The sequence below is a fragment of the Aedes albopictus genome, chromosome 3 (assembly GCF_035046485.1).
Source record: "Aedes albopictus strain Foshan chromosome 3, AalbF5, whole genome shotgun sequence".
NCBI lineage: Eukaryota > Metazoa > Arthropoda > Insecta > Diptera > Culicidae > Aedes > Aedes albopictus.
In genome coordinates, this window is record NC_085138.1 from 266,101,793 (window position 1) to 266,118,656 (window position 16,864).

A 16,864-nucleotide genomic window follows, 5' to 3' on the forward strand; every position below is an offset into this window, starting at 1 on the left:
AGCAATTGGGTTATGTAAATTATAATTACCTGGCAGCTGAATCGCGAGTTGCCAAGCATTCACACCCTTGATGTTTTAATGGAGGCGAGATGGTGCAAAGAACCGTATAATCAGACGGATCAAGCACGGTGTTAGCGATGGAATGGAGGACTTGTGGCAGATGGTTCGTTGTTCGACATCCTTGACATCCGTGGCATGAATGCATAGCGAAGGCAAAACAGCAATGGACAGCGGTGGTTGTTGGTGGCAGAACAAAGCAGAGCTCAACCGGAGGAAAGCAGTGCCCTCAACCGGCAGAGATGCCCTGACTGCAGGAAAATAGTGTTTGATACCACCAGAAGCGTCCTAGAATGGATGGAAGAAGAAGAAGACATATTCTAATAATTGTAAGCAATTGGGTTATGTAAATTATAAGTACCTGGCAGCTGAATCGCGAGTTGCCAAGCATTCACACCCTTGATGCTTGGAATGGATGCGTGATGGTGCGAAGAACCGTATAATCAGACGGATCAAGCGCGGTGTTGGCGATGGGATGGAGGACTTGTGGCAGATGGTTCGTTGTTCGACATCCTTGACATCCGTGGTATGAATGCATAGCGAAGGCGAAACAGCAGTGGGTAGCGGTGGTTGTTGGTGGCAGAACAAAGCAGAGCTCAACCGGAGGAAAGCAGTGCCCTCAACCGGCAGAGATGCCCTGACTGCAGGAAAATAGTGTTTGATACCACCAGAAGCGTCCTAGAATGGATGGAAGAAGAAGACATATTCTAATAATTGTAAGCAATTGGGTTATGTAAATTATAATTACCTGGCAGCTGAATCGCGAGTTGCCAAGCATTCACACCCTTGATGCTTGAATGGATGCGAGATGGTGCGAAGAACTTGACGGATCAAGCACGATGGAATGGAGAACTTGTATCAAATGCTCTGTTCTTCAACATTCAAGAGCTTGGGCAGATAGTAAGGTGAATAGCGGGCGATGGTATGAAAAGTACGTAATGAATCTTTTCGTTGGCAACTCGGGGGTTTTACTGGTAAATACCATATCGATGCACGAGCCTCCTAAGGTAGTTGACTGCTTTGGATCTGAGCTTAGTTTTAACCCCAGCAGTCCCATGAATTCAAGAAACCCGTTGTTTTCTTGTTTCGAGACATCGATATTAAAATCTCCCGCTATGATGACTGGAACATCCTTCGATTGGTAGCGGTACAGGTGCCTAGCCATGAATGCTTTCGCGTACTTCATCGAGGTGCTGGGAGAAATATATATGCAGAACAGAACCATCTGGCGACCATCGACTAAAATATCTGCAGCACAAATGTCTCCATAGCTTTCCGCTTCCAAGAGCACGGGATCATGTTGTTCACTCAACTTTTCAATTGTGTGGGATGTTGATGCTGGTGAAAGGGTAAGCTTTTCGTATATCGCCACGCCTCCTGCTCTCAAATTTGCTCTCTTGTACTTGGATATGCATCTGTAGCCTATATGAAAATGGAAAACAATAATTAAAACCGATGATCGTATTCATCTATGAATATAATGTACCTTCAATCTGCACTGTTGTATTGCTGTCCATCCATGTTTCGCTAAGTGCCAGATAGTCGGCTCTTGTTAGCACATGATCGGTGGATACATCTGCGGAATGTGCATTGAGGCTTTGAACATTAAGGCTCACGAGAACGGCTGACTGCTCGCCATTACCAACAAATGTGATCAGCTCATCACTAATCGTGACCAATCTGTGGTTTTGCAGTCGTTGCATTTCGTCGCGCAGTTCTTTCATCTTGGGAGTGTTGCTTCCTTTTCCATGATGAAACACGAAAGAGTTGGTGGAGTTCGTTAAGTACAGTCCTTGTAGCGAACTAACCCGGGACATTGCGACATAAACCAACTGCTGCTCCTGGCTTTTGTCGTAGTCAACAACAATTTCGGTGAATGTGCCCCCTTGCGATTTATGAATCGTTAAAGCGCATGCACTGACAATTGGGAACTGTATCCTCTTGCACTTGATTGCGCTGCTCAATTTGACGTTCGCCGAACGCTTGTAGATGGGAGTCCAATCTTGTTGAAGGACTCCAGGTTTCGAGAATACGATCGGTCTGGACTTTACCCGAAGTTGAGCTCCAACAGCGTCATTTTCGAACTTAAACCACAAGCGTAACGGCGATTGCTGTTGGTCATCGTCAGGGTACTCAATGTGCATTAACTCTCCAATCGCTCCATTCACGATGCCATCTCCCACTTCCACGTTCGTCGTAATCATGTACGACATTCGAGGAACGAGACGCAAAAGGTAAGGAAGGCATCCTGTTTCAGCAACACTCATTTTGTGCAATTTAGTACGGGCACTTGCCAACTGAGCACCATCCTTGTATCCGGATATTATGTCCTCGGCAGTACAATCGCATCCCTCTCTGTTGTTTAATGCATCGTTGTTGTACATGTCGACAGCAGAATTGCGATGGTACAACCGTATAGCGTTCGGCACATTTTCCTTACACCATTCAACTGTACGGAATCTACTTTCTACCAGTTTCGTTTCCTCCTCAGACAGTCGCTCGCCGTTTCCGATCTTCGTGAGGATCGAAGAAAATTCAACATCGGTTTGCCGCATTACTTGCGTTAGAGGGAAATAACGCAATGTCTGCCATAGTACTGCCCCACCAATGTTGATGCTTGCGGGTTTGTACGCCGGTCTCGCATTAACGGGAGGAAGCTGCCGAAAATCTCCGCACAAAATCATGTCTTTGCCACCAAATGGAAGATCGTATTCACCGGTGATACTTTGAAGCCGCGTATGTACCGTATTGAAAATGTTTGCTCCTATCATGCTGATCTCATCGACGATGATCAGCTTGACGTTGGCAAACGAATGTCGATACAATTGCAGCAGTTCAAACCCGAGTTTGCCATGATGTCTACGATCCATTGTGATGTGGAATGCTGAATGTACAGTTGTTCCTCCAATCGCAACGGCAGCCTTTTCAGTCGATGCACAGGCAACATAAGCATTATTCTGCGCGTTGTGTGCTTGACTGAAACGATTATACGTCTCCATCAAAATATGGAGGGTAAACGTTTTGCCACATCCTGCCGGTCCCGTGAAGAACAACTGGAGAGGCTTCCTGCTGTCGTCATAACAATGCAGATTGTCGATCACCTGTAACACCAGATCTCTCTGTTCTGCATTTGTTTTGCGAACCATCGCACAGTAATCCTGCTTACTCATCACCGTGGTTCGTTGCTTAATGACTGCCGATAAACCATTCGTGGGTAACAGCCGGATGTCGTCATCGTTTGGCTCCATTGCGATGGTCCTCGTGCATTCACCGCGCTTTTCTGTGGCAGCCGTCTCCTGTGCATCAGGGCTATCCTCATGACAAATCCGCATGTACTCCTCGATGATCTGCTCGAGGTTCAAGTCGCAGTCATACTCCTTTCGCTTCGCCAGAATGGAGGATTCATGCTGATCGTACAATTGCAGGAACTTGTTCTGGTCTAAAACATCGCACAGCTCGTTACGGAATGGAACAAACAGCAGCACCATTTCACGCTTGTAGTCAGACAGCTTTGACATGTCATAGCCGCACCATTGCAACACGCGAGGAATAGTGCGAGTTCTGTAGGAATTGCTGCTGTTCTTTTCCTTGGTGTATGAGGCTGCAAAATCGGCTAAGCACAAATCATCCAACCCGCTACGTGATTCGTACTTCTGTACAATATTTTGCGTCCATATGTCAGTCGAGTCGTCCGTTATGCCTTCTTCCTCCATTCGCTTGTTTTGTTTCCTTGTTTTGGTACGCTCATGTGGCCACATAGTAGGAATAAATTGCGTTGCTCTGCTTGCCTCAGACATAGGTTGGCGCAAAAGGTACCAGGCAGCTTCTTGGGCGGACATCTCAACAGAATTGAGCATTTTAATGCTTATCTTCTTCAAGAGCGCTGTATAGTCCTGATCAGGGAACTCCTCTTGAAGCTTGATTAGGTCACGTTGAAGGCAGCTTACACCACGATTTGTTTTATTTACGTACTCAACTACGTATGCAGCGCAAGAGTACTCATCCAGGATGAATTGGAGATCCATGTTTGAGCCGAGGTGACTTGCTATCCAGGGATTGAATGGGTTTGTCCAAAGTTCAGTCATGCATCGCCTGAAGAGAACTGTTGGACGACGGATTGTTGCTCGGATGACATCAAGGTAGCCGTCAAACGTGCAATTGCAATCACTAAGGAATGCTTCCATCGTATCGTATGCTTTTGTCTCCAAAGCATCTCTCATTTTCCTAGCCTTCCTGGATAGTTGATCACGACGACTGTCGTCTGCTGCAATGGGTATCAGGATCCTGGTCTGGTCCATCGGCCAGTACGGGATGTTGAATCGGCAATGGTTGTCGTTCTTCTTGAAGCAGGTGAATGTATGTTTATGAACCTATGCAAATAATGTAACATTAAACTTCAAATATTTATTCTTCAAGCTAGATTGAATTTACCTGGTATCCGTAAGTCTCTGGCAAATCTCCGACGCTGACCGAACAGAGATCTGAAATGAGCTGTACGGTTCCAGGCATATTTTCACCGATTGCCTCACGGGGATCGTTGTTCAGCCACAGCAAGATATGTGCGTGAGGACTGCCGCGGTGCTGAAATTCGATCCGCTTAAAGAAATCGACAACATGATATTTGCCAAATGGGCTATATCTTTTCGATGTCAACAAATGCATGATCGTATCCACTAGCTTGTTAAAGTAGATACAGCAAGTAACCGGATCGTCATTGACCAACGTAGCTCTTTGTAACGCAGTCAGTTCCTGCAGAGGATCCATGAGATCGTTGCCACTGTATCCTTCAGCAAGCCGATGCAGGAGATTGAGCAAATGGGGCCACTTCATTTCGTTCGCACTCAGTGTGAGGAACATAGTGGGCTTTCCCAATTGGCGCATCATGGCAAAGAGATCTTTCTTCCGTTGTTGCCAATACTGAACAGAGTTCGGTATCGACTTGAGGAAGGAAAGATTGCGCTCAATGCATTGCTCCATGAACTCTCGGTCATTGATGTTGGCACGTGTGATGTTTGCGGTTCCCATGCACTTGAAAGTACATTGCAAACCCTCTGAAACTCTCAGGCGAAGAAGTTTCATAGCCATGTATAATATGTGTTGCGGTTTTGCCCCTCGCCTATCACGACGCCTAGTTTCACTGGATGCCATCATGAAATATGTAACTCGCACACCGGCCTTGAACTTTCGTGGATGACCGTAGTAGATTGCAGGAAAGGCGAGCTCTTCGGCGTGTTCGTCGTATATTATGGACAGGGGAATTTTGTTCTGGGCGGGCGCGATCTCCAAGCACTTGTCCTCATTCCACAGAAGAGTCTCCTGCTGACCAAGCAACAACTCTGACTCGTTGTCCCATGCAATGGCCTCCAGTTCCATACGGTCATCTGTGGTATTTTGGCCTAGTCCTTCCAACACATTTTGGTCGATAGTTATGCCGTAATGCCGGTAGAGTGGCGTCGTGATCAAATAGGACAGCCAGGCTTTAACGGTGGCTTTCTTAATGAAGCCCGATAAGTACGACGACTTGTGTATGACGTGCTTCTTAATAAACACGTTGAACGCCTGATCATCATCCAGCTGACGGGGAAGAGAGTACAGCATTTCGGCCACATCTACGGGACAGTTGATCACTTGTCCAATGATTGTATAACTGCCTGACGCGAAACGCAATCGGCGAATCTGCATAAATGGCAGACGGGGCGAAATCAGCCTTTCCGTGACAACATCGAGTGCAGGCAATCCAGATGGCTTATCCGGAAACTCAAAGCCGTTCGGCTTTGCCATCGCTGGAACTTTACCGTCCTTCAAGTTGCCCCGGCAGGTTTGACACGCAGAGAACCCATCAACGGAAGCGAAAGCTCCACCGTTGATAAGCACGGTTGCTGCCAGTTGCGTTAATGGCTTCAAGTCACTCTCAAACCAAAGCCGATCACACACATCACAGACTGCACCAAATGCGTTTTCCATGAATCGCTTGTTAAATTCGCGATTAGCGCGATCGAAATCGGGTTGCATAAGATCTATGAAATGTAATTGAAATTAGAATTTGATAACATTAATATAATACTTTATTCTTAATTATAGTAAAAGTCTATTTACCCTGGCTAATATGCTCAGGAAACGAGGATTCAACCTCCATGATCTGCGCCGGGGAGGCATGATCAGCGACTGATCCTTGATCTGAACACGGATAAATGAAACCATTTTCACCAGAACTGTCGAAGTCATTTTGGCCTTCTCCAACAATGCCGTCGGTTGGTTCTTCTGCGTTAAGTTCATCAAGAACAGAACGCACCGGATGGAATTCTAAAACGCACAAACAATCACGAAAGCACAATTTTGACAGACAAATAGACAGTTCGCGCAATTCAAAGTACAAATGTGTTTAAGTATAACTTTTGTAAATCCGTATCACCTTAGTTTTAGCATAAAGCATAATTCTGGGATATGTTTTCTTTATGTATCACCAGTTACAAACATTTAAATCGCGGTCACTCTACCAGTTTCCATGAATATTGGGGTCCATTCAAATATTACGTAACGCGAAATTTGGTAATTCTAGACCCCCTCCCTCCCCCACGTAACAACTTTTGTATGGAGAATTTCGAAATTTTGTATGAAGCGTAACACAGTGCTAGACCCCCTCCCTTCCCTCTTAGCGTTACGTAATATTTGAATGAACCCTTTAAGAATTTAAGATGCTTCATGCAAAACAATGTATTATTATGTTGAAGCAGTTTTAGACATCTTCAATTTTTCAGGACGACATTTATGAACGTTACCTTATTTGATTACAAAATTAAAATTATGCTAATTTAAAATAAATTAATAATAAAATAGTTAATGAGGTCAGAACTATTTCAAAGATTTGTTCAATATAATTTTTGACGTAGGACTACGTCTCTGTTTTCTATACCCGGTGTCATTTCAAAATTTATGAAACCAAGAGCGTTACGTTTGAGTGAAAGATTTTAAACGCTCACAGTACCTTTCCCACTGAACGAAATGATAAACAAATCCCGTTATTTGAGAGATGAAACTCCCGCGTTCAATTTGTAATATTCGGTGAACCTAAAAATCATTGATAAATAGTTAAAAAGTTGTTTTAAAGTTAGACATTGAAATCGCTGAAATCTATAAATATGGGTAGCGGACAAATTTTCTCGTTCAGTATACCAACGCTCTCTGATTGGTGCGCATCGTGGGGGCAACTACGATGCAGGAAGGAATGCGATCATGCGAGAGCTGATCGTCAGTTCCATTTCGACCACCGTCGAGGTGACACCTCGAGCTGGGCAGCGGCACATCGACTCAGCGACGACACTTGGCTATTGTACTGATAGCACCAGGAATCTCATTCACGGCAGCAAACGGCGGGCCAGTTTTCGATTGCGTCTAGCGTTGAGCGCGGAGAAAACCAACACGAATTGCGTGGCATTGTAAATTCATCAAAATCGTCCATTATTCAAACGGTTCTTTTCAGGACCATCGAAAATGATTTCACAAGAGTTAATTGGTTAAATTTCCACCCTCGATCGAGAAAGGTGTAGTGCAATCAAGGACAGAGCGCCGTTTCTCAGCAAAAGCAAAGCCGGTCATTAATCGCATCCACGGCAGCAAGCGGCGGGCCAGTTTTCGGCGGCGTTCAGCATTAAGTGCGGAGAAAACAAACACGCATAGTGGCATAGTGAATTCATTAATTTTCTTCCTAAAATTATTCATTACCCAAACGGCCCTTTTAAGGACCATCGAAAATGATTTTTCAAAAGCTGTGAATCGGATAATTTCATTCCAACGAACGGGAAAAGTGTAGTACAACCGAAAAGTGAATGATTGAATGCTTGGTGACTCAACCAGCAACAATTATGACGCCTAATTGTTCCACCCGGACTTTGGCAACGCATTATCATATCCGGACCATTTTGCGTGAAAAATGTTTCAATTCTAACATTTTCCAACATTTTCATTTTAAATCATCTAATATTTTGGTTACATTATCCGTTCAATGGAAATTTTCTCATTTCTCGGTTGATTAATCGTTTGATGCGTCTGGAGCATAAGGGGCGGGTCATGCAAACGGAATTAACTGAAAAGCCAGCCGAATGGGAGGAGCTTCATATGCTAATCTAGGGGTATAAAAGCGGTGCCCTCTGTTTTCTGTTTTCATTTTCGTTGGATCGGCCAAGGAGGTAGGATGTCATCTCCAGCAAGGGGCTGTCCATTTATTACGTACGGCATTTTTTGCCATTTTCCGATACCCCCACCCCCCCTTGTAAGATTTTTTGTATGGAAGCTCAAATATTTTTGTATGGAGCGTACCCCCCCCTCCCTCCATAAACCCTTACGTAATTAATGGACGGCCCCCAAGCAGCCACATATCGACTGCGATGACTCTCGGCTGATAGCACCAGGAATCTCATCCACGGCAGCAAGCGGCGGGCCAGTTTTCGGCAGCGCCTAGTATCCACTTATCCGCGAGCGGTAACGGCGGCGGCGGGCATAACCAACCGGTTCGGATTTTGATGTTTCTTGGGGGAAAGTCAAAACAGTTTCATTCTCCTCCTCACCCCTTCACTCTCCGATCGGTGGCGCCAACCGATTGCGATCCCCACTAAACGTCAAAATTCGAATCGGTTAGTTATGCCCGCCGCCACCATTACCGCTCGCGGATAAGTGGATTGAGCGCGGAGAAACCCAACACGCATTGCGTGGCATGATGAATTCATCAAATTCAAACGGTCTTTTTCAGGACCATCGAAAGTGATTCCTCAAGAGTTAATTGAAGAAATTTCCACCCTCGATCGAGAAAGGTGTACTTCGTTGCCAGCAAGAGTGAAGCCGGTCATTAATCTTATCCACGGCAGCAAGCGGCGGGGCAGTTTAAGGTGGCGTCCATCATTCAGCACTGAGAAAACCAACACGCCTTGCGTCAATTAATCAAACGGTCCTTTACAGAAACACCAAAAATAATTCCTCAAGAGTTGTGAATCAGATAATTTCATTCCATCGAACGAGAAAAGTGTGGTGCAACCATCCAATATTTTGGTTACTTCAGCCGTTCAATGAAAATTTTCTCATTTCTTGGTTGATTAATCGTTTGAAGTGTCTGGAGCATAAGGGGCGGAACATGCAAACGGAATAAACTGCAAAGCCAGCCAAATGGGAGGAGCTTCATCTGCTAATCTAGGGGTATAAAAGCATTGTTCTCTATTTTCTTTCGTCATTTTCGTTGGATCAGTCAAGGAGGTTGGAGGTGGATGTCACCTCCAGCAAGGCAGCAGCACAACAACCCAGCGACTACTCTCGGCTATCGTGCTGATGATAGCACTTGGAATCGCATCCATGGCAGCAGCAGTGGGCCAATTTTCGACGGCGTCCAGCATTCTCCGCACTCCGCAGCGAAAACCAACACGCATTGCATGGCATGGTGAATGCATCAAAATCGTCCATTATTCAAACCGGTCCTTTTCAGGACCATCGAAAATGATTCCTCAAGAGTTAATTGGATAATTTCCAACATCGATCGAGATGTAGTGCAACCAAAAAGCACAAGACAGAGCATCGTTGCCAGCAATAGTGAAACTGGTCATTATTCTAATCCACGGCGGTCCAGTTTTCGGTGGCGTTTATCATTCAGCACGTAGAAAACCAACACGCATTGCGTGACATGGTGAATTCATGCCATTTCGTTCCTAAAATCGTCAATTAATCAAACGGTCTTGTTCAGGACCACCGTTAATTATTCCTTAAGAGTTTGTGAATCAGCTAATTTCATTCCATCGAACGAGAAAAGTGTGGTACAATTGAGAAGTGAAAGATTGAATACTTGGTGGCCCAGCAATAATGATGAAGCCGGTCACTTATGGCCTAATGGTTCCACCCGGAATTTAACAACGCATTATTCTATCCGAACTATTTTGCGTGAAACATTGTTTAATTAAAATTAAGTTAAAACATTTTTCGAAAATGTTCGAAGGTGAATATATGACGAAGCCACACCTAGAATTTTCTAGAGCACAAATCTGAAGAACCGAATGTCGGTTTGCGCTTAAAAGTTGATCGTTTGGTTACCCGCTGGTGGTTTGCTCATTTCTCGGCTGGTTAGTTGCTTGATGCGTCTGGAGCATTCGGGGCGGGTCATGCAAACGAAATAAACTGGAAAGCCAGCCAAATGGGAGGAGCCTAATCTACTAATCAAGGGGAATAAAAGCAGTCATTTTCGTCATTTCCGTCATTTTCGTTGAATCAATCAAAGGGAATGGATGTCACCTCCGCAGCTGCGCACCAATCCTGCGATGACTCTCGGCTATTTAGCTGATAGAACCAGGAATCTCTAGAATCTGGAACCAGGAATCTCAGGCTATATGGAACAAGGCCCATATAGCCGAGGCGGTAAACGCACGGGTATTCAGCATGACCATGCTGAGGGTAACGGGTTCGATTCCCGGTCGGTCCAGGATCTTTTCGTAAAGGAAATTTCCTTGACTTCCTTGGGCATAGAGTATCTTCGTGCCTGCCACACGATATGCACATGCAAAATGGTCATTGGCAGAGGAAGCTCTCAGTTAATTACTTTGGAAGTGCTCATAGAACACTAAGCTGAGAAGCAGGCTTTGTCCCAGTGAGGACGTTACGCCAAGAAGAAGAAGAAGAAGAACCAGGAATCTCATCCACGGCAGTAAGCGATGGCAGTTTTCGATGGCTTCCAGCATTCAGTGCGGATAATTTTCAATTGTCTTGCCGAAATCTCCTGTTATTTAAAAGGTTCTTTTCAGGACCAGTGAAAATTATTCCTCCAGAGTTATGAATCGGATAATTAAAAGCGACAGACTGAAAACTTAGCAACAGTATAGCCGGCCTCTAATTGTTGTTCGCGTAACTGTACAACGTATTGTTGAATCTAGCAATTGAGTTGTGTCAAATACACATGGCTACGGTGGCTCCATCTGTTAATTTCATAGCGGCAATTTTAGTTATTTTAATGATTGTTGCGATCGCAATATGATGTTTGGGAAGCTATGGCTTAACGCCTTTCAATATTATAATCATTCTTTCCTTTCGACGAAAATTCTTTCAAACAACGGTTGAACATTTATCTTCAAAATAAAATAATACTCAACCCTCAAGTGAGGCGCCGTCCACAAATTACGTAACGCTCTAGGGGGAGGGGGGGAGTATGGTCGAGCGTTACGGCCCATACAAAAATTTCCGGGTTTTCATACAAAACAGCGTTATGGAGGGGGGAGGGGGGGTCGAAAATTGTCGATTTTAGCGTTACGTAATAAATGGACGCTGCCTGATGGCCAACCGCGCGAGTTACGGAAGGTTTAACTAATTAACATCTCATGAATGCGTTCAGTGAAATGGATCACATAGGTAACAACTTTAATCAACACATCACTCCGCCGATTTGAATTTTGCCAGCATACATTGTGTAGGCCTTTTATCGTCGGTTTCCTGCAATAAGGGCACAACTCAAAAAATGTGAATTTTCAGAATATGCGTTTGAAATTTGGCAATCATGAAGCACCTCCTGCAAATTCACTTATTTCTCTCATCATTTGACAAAAGTAAACAAATTTTGATTGTTGTATCATTGAAAGGGGCTGAAGGACTATCTGTTTCATGAATTTTTGACAACTATTTTTCAACGACTATTGAAAAAATTGACTGATTTTGAGTTGTGCCCTTACTGCGGAAAATTGGTGAAAATGCCCAAATCTCGAGTTTCTCATCGAATTTTGGAACGGGTCTTTGTGAGATGAAATTTTACATAGTTTTTCATCATTTGCCATCAAAATCTCAAAAATGACATATTTTGAGTTGTGCCCCTATTGCAGGAAACCGACGTTATGTGATAAATTCGTTATGCATTTATTTACGAAGGTCGGACAACAATGACACGAAAAATCAGCTGATTTAAGACTTCAAATTAAAGGGCCCATTTCAATATATAAAAGTCGGAACCTCATTCTAGCCTTTGTCCTACGTCAACAATGCGGTTATGTCTCAGACATTACCCACCCCTAGTTTTACGCTTGGATATTGGAATGCATGCTTATATTTACTACTAATAAAATTTCGTTACGTTTTGTTGTTGGTCAAGGACGAATTTCAATTTTGGACAAACGACATTAAACCAAAATTTGAGGCATGTCATGAAATCTTAGTGCTATAAATTTTACAACAGCAAATCGTATTCGTATATAAAGTGTCACGTCAACTATTCAGTTCTGTTTCATCAATAACATTGCATTATTAGCGTCATTACTTTGTGCATCAAATTACAGTATAAAAGAAACAGATTGACCACAGACAAATAGACGTAACAGACTCTGATAATTCCCATCGTACACCAATTAAACGGTATATTTTAAAAGTTGATAGTTAGCAAATTTCCCACCCGTTGCGCTCGCATCGTTTTTGTACGAATTTGACTTTGCTCACTACTGCCCCCTAGTTGATGGTCGGTCAAACTCAGTCCTTTAAGCATTGGGCGAACATGTTTCCATGACTATGATTTGAATCGAAAAATGTTTGATGTGCTACGTCTGTTTGTCTGTGGATTGACTGTCAATCAGAAATCAATCCCATCTAATCTAATCTGTGTTATGTATCGATTTTCATAAATGGGTATGATTAGCGGTTAATCGCTGTTTGATGCTGTTAGAATAATGGTAAAATAAAGTAGCGATATTGATGCGTAAACCATTACATATTTCATGCAAAATTAAACACACTTTTGCAATTCTCGAAGTATATCAGCTCTTCGTCCTCTTGTAAATATATAATTAAGATTTCCTACCTCGAGTAGATGGTCCTTCACCGGCGTCCCAACCTGCAGTTGACGACGCTTTGGCCGCTAACTTCCTCGCTCGATAAGACCGAGCGCGCTCAGCTGCGGTCTTCGGTTGCTTTTGAGGAATCGCTTCCTGCTGCTCCTGGGTGCGCTTACGGAAATTGCGCAAGTACTGCGAAACCATGTATTGAGACATTTTCACTGTCACAAACTTAACACTTTCTCAACTATTTCCAATAGTATTCCAAGCAAGGAACGGGGACTCTTTCTAACGCACAAAAGCACTACTTAGCACAGATTGTAATTTGAAGAGGAGGTAGTTAGATATTACATGCCAGCGCTTGAATATGATGTCTGTGATAGGGAACGGCACTCTCAGCTGCACTCGAGCTCAAAGTTGTCACCTGGCGAACCTCAAACCAATGTTCAAAGAAACATCTATTTTCTTGTCAGCCGTTCACTTTATTAGGAAAATTATCTGTCTCTCTTTAATGCAATCGTTATGTAGCTGTGGGAAGTGCTAGGAAAACTTTAATTTACAATACTACTACAAGCGTGTTCAACATCAAGGGGAAAATTTCTTGGTTCTTTGGCTGGAAATCTGAACAACAATGTCTAAATTGCAATGGTGTACCATCCAGAATAGCTCAAATAATGTAAAATTCTTGTTGCTACCTTCATCGCCTCATTCTGAACCAAAAGAAAATGCGTCATTTACAGATAGATCAAGGTGAAGCTCGTTTAAAATCCTTCAAGTACGGCGCTGTTGGTGGCACAAGGGAAATTTGCACTCGCTAGACTCAACGCATCAACATTGAGCTCTTCTTTCCGCTGATGCTCCCGGTCGTCGATGCGTCTGCCTCGAAGAGTCGAAGAAAATAATGTGAGAAATTGAATTTCATGCAATTTTCTGATAAATTCGCGCATAAGTTTATTGTTGAATTTAGCATGGATTCGACGACAAGCGGTTTAATTTTCTCATAGCGCTTCTATGCTGACATTTTGAGGGTTTAGACACTTATGTGACCCGGCGTTTCGTCTCGGAAAATTTATCAATCACTCTCAAAGGAAGTTTTAAAATGTCGCTGTTTTCGGCACTTATGTTTTCACTTTCTAGGAAAATTCGCTGTCAACTCTTGTACAAAATTCAGAATAATAGCCCTCAAAAGGGCTGTTTGAATTTGATTTAGCAAAATCAACTGCTGAAACACTCATGAAGATTTCTTCCTTCGATCGTTGTGCTGGCTCCGATGCTGCAGTTTCAATTCACGCACGCCCCGATTAGCTGGAGAAAATTTCTTTTGCTGCTACCGTGCCGATCCGCTTCCGAACTGGGAAAATGCGAATGAGCGTCTTGAAACGACTCCGCCGCTGCCGCTGCCGCTGCTACTTCCGATGAGGTGGTGTCCACTCTTGTGCTGTTGGCGGTGCAAGTGGGCGAAACGCAATTGCGCTCTCACCGACAACCGTCCGACTCGACGGCCCAAGAGAAATGAGCTTTGCTCCCGGTCGTTAATGTGGACGCTTCGAAGAGTCAAAGAGTAATGCGTAAAGACGAGAAGAAGCAGATTGCTTTTATACGGCACAGAGGTTTGGATTCCCCTCTTGAACCTTATTGGTTGGATGCGAGAGGGGTAAGAATAAATGGTGCCATACACTTTTATCTTCAATCATATTTGTTTCTGCGAAACGTTCATAACATTCTAAAATGCAAATTATTTGTCTTTTCTTGACTGGTACGCTTAGGAGGACTAACCAATATTATACCATACTATTTAATAAGGAATTACTGTGTATAGTACAGATTTCATGCATTTTCGTCAATCATTACTAGTGATTATAGGTATTTGAAATTTCAAAATTCTTATTGAAATTTGGCAACACTAGTGAACAATTCCCATTTTTCATCAAACCTGCCCATTTTTCAAGAAATTTCATGCAGTTTACTCATCAATATGCGCATACATTTATGCTTTTGCCGCCGTTTATTGAATTTACCATATTTTCGACGACAAGCGGTTCAATTTTCTCACAGCGCTGTGATTGTAATGGGCTTGACAACTTATGTGACCCGGCGTTTCTGTCTCGAAAAGAAAGTTTTAAAATTTCGCTGTTTTCGGCACATATGTTTCTAAGAAAATTCGCTGTCAACTCTTGCACAAAATTCAGAAATACAGCCCTCTAAAGGGCTGTTTGAATTTGATTTAGCACGCTGAGGAGGGTTTCTTCCTTCGAGCGTCTTGAAACGACTCCGCCGCTGCCGCTTTCGATGAGGTGGTGTCCGCTGTTGTGCTGTTGGCGGTGGGCAAGTAAGCGAAAGGCGAATGCGCTCTCACCGACAACCATCCGACTCGACGGCCCGAAAGAAATGAGCTCTGCTCCCGGTCATCGATGTGTCTGCCTCGAAGGGTCAAAGAATAATGTGCAAAGACGAGAAGAAGCAGATTGCTTTTATACGACATAGTTTTGGATTCCCCTCTTGAACGTGATTGGTTGGTCGCGAGAGGGGTAAAAATCAAAGAGGAAGTATTGATTCCGTGTCAGACTATTAGAAACAACTAATTCATGACAAATAAAGCGCCAAACATTTAGATACACACAAAATTCGAATGTTAACGTAAACATGGTGCATACGGAGAACGGTAACTGAAATCGCAACTAACTCGTGTGGAAGGAATAATGGGGTGGCCCTGAAAAGGGCCGTTTGGATGATGTTAGTTATAGCTCTTGGCTTTGGTGGTTGATGTTCCCAGTGGAGCTTGGTAGATGATACTATGTGAGAAAGAAAGAAATTATTATTATGCTCATTATTTAAAAATTATTTTCCATATTACCGAATTAACAACCAATGATCGACAAGATCGGCCGATGACACAGGAAGGGAAAATAATATCTCTTACTGGTAAGGCGAATGTTCTTGGTAAATGTCAAATCGACACATGTTCCGTCGATATTGGTTGACTGGGCTGGATCTGACGCTAGGGTTAATGCTAGGTACTTCTTCATGAATTCGGCGAATTCCGCGTTTTCTCCCAGTAACATATCGATGTTAAAGTTTCCAGTAACAACCATAGGCATCGCTTTCTTGCAGTACATATGCAGATTTCGAGCCAAGAAAAATTTCTTTTCCTTGAGTGTCGTATCTATTTGAAGATAGGAAATGTTAAGTACAAAAGAGACAAAATATTTGATTTGGTTGAATACCTGGCGATATGTAAATGCAAATTAGTAACACCTGCACGTTGGATATGGCTACTTCAACCGCGCAGATGTCACCATGGGCATCTGAGCGCCCCAATTCGATGTCGAAGCTGGCACATGTCTTCTCGATCGCATGCGGAATGGCCGTAGTGGTCGATGTGATGTTACGGTATATTGCAACACCACCAACACTAGCTTCATCACGTTTTGATTCCGTGAGGCAAATGAAGTTAGCCAGTTCTGGGACAACGTTATGCTTCTCCCACGACATTGTTTGGGATATGGCTAGAAATTCCACCATATCAAACACCTTGTCCTTTGAAATGTCCAACGAATGGACAAAGATGCTTTGGACAGTCAAAGTAAACATCCTACAACGTGAACTGGCCTCTTCAAGCAAGTCGACAACAGCCATCACGTCGAGCACCCCTTTTAGAAAAGGGTCGAAAGCAATTAGAATTAATATGTATCTTTCTCGTGACTTTCATAAACATTACCTTGTTCGTCCTCAGCATCCCACTCGGTGAACTGCTCAACACAAACCTTTCTCCTCTTCGACGGGTTTATCGTGTCCTCGTCCTTGTCGCTCTCTCGCTTCTCGCTCACTACTTCCACAGACATTTCTCAACAACCGTAAGAAGTTTTCACAATTCGACTTCCGCACTACAGAATTTCCAGCTAAAGCCCATCTGTCCCACCACTGGTATGGAAAATGATGTCTGTGATAGGGAAAACATGAAACAGCCAACATTATTAAAAGGCCTTCCCCGATAGAGTGGGTTAAAATTGGGGGGTGAAATAGTGTGAAAT

At 43.6% G+C, this 16,864-nt stretch overlaps 1 protein-coding gene across 1 annotated transcript; it reads right to left on the reverse strand.

Moving 5' to 3' along the window:
* Nucleotides 1-263: 263 nt before the first annotated feature.
* On the reverse strand, nucleotides 264-13,049 carry LOC115261586 (uncharacterized). The gene is made up of 6 exons (XM_062857914.1): nucleotides 12,860-13,049; nucleotides 4,489-6,074; nucleotides 1,544-4,427; nucleotides 1,040-1,479; nucleotides 419-735; nucleotides 264-345 (listed from the first exon to the last, which is right to left on the reverse strand). The coding sequence occupies exons 1-6, from the start codon at nucleotides 13,047-13,049 to the stop codon at nucleotides 264-266; spliced, it is 5,499 nt and encodes a 1,832-aa protein (XP_062713898.1).
* Nucleotides 13,050-16,864: the final 3,815 nt, after the last annotated feature.